The sequence below is a fragment of the Crocodylus porosus genome, unplaced genomic scaffold (assembly GCF_001723895.1).
Source record: "Crocodylus porosus isolate Cpor-Errol unplaced genomic scaffold, CroPor_comp1, whole genome shotgun sequence".
NCBI classification, from domain to species: Eukaryota; Metazoa; Chordata; order Crocodylia; family Crocodylidae; genus Crocodylus; species Crocodylus porosus.
This window is the reverse complement of record NW_017728907.1, coordinates 14,407,852-14,410,915: the sequence shown is the minus strand read 5'-3', so window position 1 is coordinate 14,410,915 and position 3,064 is coordinate 14,407,852. Positions and strand designations below refer to the sequence as shown.

General features: G+C 51.2%; 1 protein-coding gene across 3 annotated transcripts in view; it reads right to left on the bottom strand.

The window, feature by feature from the left end:
• KIFAP3 (kinesin associated protein 3) overlaps positions 1–2,752 on the bottom strand; it is a 106,584-nt gene extending 103,832 nt beyond the window's left edge. The window contains exon 1 of one of the 3 annotated variants that reach the window (XM_019530819.1): positions 2,619–2,752. In XM_019530819.1, coding sequence (XP_019386364.1) covers positions 2,619–2,650 — 32 coding nt within the window. In that variant the 5' untranslated portion in view covers positions 2,651–2,752. The remainder of the gene's footprint in view (positions 1–2,618) is intronic. The other 2 variants (XM_019530821.1, XM_019530820.1) reach the window with 2 other exon arrangements.
• Positions 2,753–3,064: the final 312 nt, after the last annotated feature.

The following is a 3,064-nucleotide window of genomic DNA, read 5'->3' as shown; positions in this document are numbered from 1 at the left end:
CGGAGGTGGTTCAAGCGCCTACATTGCACACCTTCAAGAGTAAATTGGATGCTTATCTTGCTGGGATCCTATGACCCCAGCTGACTTCCTGCTCTTTGGGCAGGGGGCTGGACTCGATCTCCCAAGGTCCCTTCCAGCCCTAATGTCTATGAAAATCTATGAAAATCTATAAAGACCAAGGTAAAAAAGGCATTGAGTACTTCAGCCTTTTCCCCATCATGTGTCACTAGGCTGCCTCCTCCATTCAGCAAGGAACCCACACTTTCCCTGATCTTCATCTTGCTGCTGAAGTTCTGCCACAGCTATCCAGCTTCCCCAGGACTGAGTGACAGACTTGCAGGGAAATTGTAATAAAATACACACAGCCCCTCGCTATACTGACCACAACCTGACTGGTCATAAACAAAAACTGACTAGCAATGTAAAGGAGGGGCCTTCTCAGCAGGGATGGCAACAGCTGCGTGTTACCAGGGTTCTGAATTCATAGTTTTGTCATCAACCCACATCAGGCCACTTACTTATTCTCTTCTGTGCCTCTACGTGCCCATTCTATAAGTGGGGCAAATAAAACTTAGCTGCGTCCCAAGTGGGGCTGGAGGACACTGAGAACCTCCAACAGAAGATGCTACAGAAGCACAAAGTAACACTGCATGAAAAAGACTGTGAGCCACAGATCAGTTTACAGCAGGCCTAGATCTACATCATGACCATCTCTTTTCCAAATGGATGAACCCTGCCTAACAGAGTTCATCTATTAGGAACAACAACCTTTCTGATCCTTCTGCAGTCTGAGGATGTTCTTTTCCAAGTTGTCTCTCTCATCAGTCTCCTTTAAGATGATTTTGACCATTGTCAGCACAGCGCATGGGTAATTCAGCAAGGTTGCCAGCCCTAAAGCTTTTCAGATATTTCTTCTCATAGAGTAGTGTTTCCCAACCAGTGTGCTGCGACACAAAAGTGTACCATCAGAAATGAACAGGTGTTCTGTGGAATTTTGTCATGGAAATGAGCTACAATAGGTATGAGAATGGGGAATGCCTTAATAGGTAAATGCCACAGAAAATGTTTATTAATGTAAGCGTGCCTTGGGCTGTAAAAGGCTGGGAAACACTGTCATAGAGCAAGTAGGAGCGCTCTTGGTAGTTCTTCTGTAGAGCAACTTCTTTCAACACTAGGAATTCTTCGGGGCAAACAGCATAGTCTGGACCTGGCTCTGCAACGTGTTTTTGTGTGGAGTCTCCACAAAGTGGAGGAGTTCATCCAAAGGGAACAGTTCCCAGAAACAAGGCCCTAAAGAGAGATAATTAAAAGATACCAGTTCTGTCACTGTCTTCCATTTATCTCAGGATTAATCTCACAGGAAAAACTACTCAGCACTACTTCTCCTTGACATCCTATGCTGAGTCAACACCTGTTCTTCAGGGACAGGATAGGAAGTATTTACAAATGTACAGAAGAAGAAATCTGTCAGTGTGAGTTGCTCTGCATAGAGATCTAGCACTTCCTCAAAGATTTTTCCCTTCTCAGGAACGTGCACTACTCATCTCATGAGCCCTGCCTCAAACAGGATGGAGCAGGCAAGCTTGACTGGAGGCATTATACTGTGGAGATCCCATATTTTCTTCCTTAACTCCCCTCCCCATGGATTGATGTAATGGGTCACAAAACCTGCTCTAGTTATTGGACTGTTACAGGCTCTAGTGGCTGGGACAGCCATTTTCTTCCCTCACGCATGCATAGTGCCAATGCCATCCCAGCTAGGAGGGCAAGGTCCTGGTTAAAGAATTTGCTCTTTCACCAGTTCACATCTGAGCTCCTGCCTTGTAAAACTTAATTCTTTGTAAAACAACTCAAAATTAACAGCTGTACAGGGCTACAGATGCACTCAACATTATCACTATTTGGGTCTCCAGTGCCACAAAGGAAATTATTAAGTGAAGCAAAGGGAAATACCCAGGAAAGAATTCCTCTTGCATATTAAGTTTTGCAGCCAGCTGCTCGCTTTAAAAGTCATCCAGATGTGGATCACTGCTCAGGCTCACAAGACAAACCCCGTGCTGGGTGGTCGGCACACGCCCACATTGCTCCATGCTTTGTTATGGAAGTGACACGAATCTTGCTCCCTTGCAACCTTCCTCTTCTGAACCTCGCTGTTGGGACAGATGAGCTCTGGAGCACACTGAACTCGGTGTCCACTCAGGGACTGGCACGCATTGAATTAAATCCATTAGTGGAGGGAGGCTGTACTCACTGAATCAGCACAAAGTACAGAACACCATCCTCTACAACAACAACCTATGCCACGGGCTGGACCATGGGGGAGCCAGAGGATGTGCTGGGCATCCCCTGCACCCACCCCCACTCATCTGTCTGGGACTAAGGACACGAGGGGCTGCCAGAAGGGATGCAAGAGAGCTGGGAGGGGAGCAGAAGAGAGGAGCGGGATACCTGCCCCCAGCCTCCTCCCTCCCACACACGGAGAAAAATACCCCCACCCCCAAATCCTTACATATGGGGGGAAGGGGGGAGGGAAGCCCCTGAAAGCGCAGGGCAGGACCCGGCCCGGATGCGGGGGAGTCAGCTCTGCCGCAACCCCCGCCCCATCCCCGCCGCGTCACCTCTTGAGGTATCGGGCGTCCTCCCCCTGCATGGTGCGGCAGCGGAGCGAGGGCCCGGGCCCAGGCCCGAGCGAGCAGCAGGGCGCGGTCCGCGGCGGCGGTTACCAGGGTGAGGCAGCACCGCCTCCGCCCACCCGCCGCGGCCGGGAGTGCGCAGGCGCCGCGCGTGTGCAGAGAGGCTTTCTCGGAACCGATTTGGCGGCGCAGTCGCACGAGATTGGGTGCAGAGGAAGGCGCCGCACAGCGCCCCCTGGAGGCGCGGCGGGGAAGTTCCCGGGCCTGCGATGACTCGCTAGGCTGGAAGGGAATCGTCAAGTTCGGGTTTTCAGGGGCGGAGTCAGCCCCCAGCAGGGCTATGGCCTCAGCTGAAGTACAGCGCTGCTGGTGGCAGGCTCGTGGGCTGAGTTCCTGGGACCGGATAGTGTTTGCTCACCCATGCAGATCTA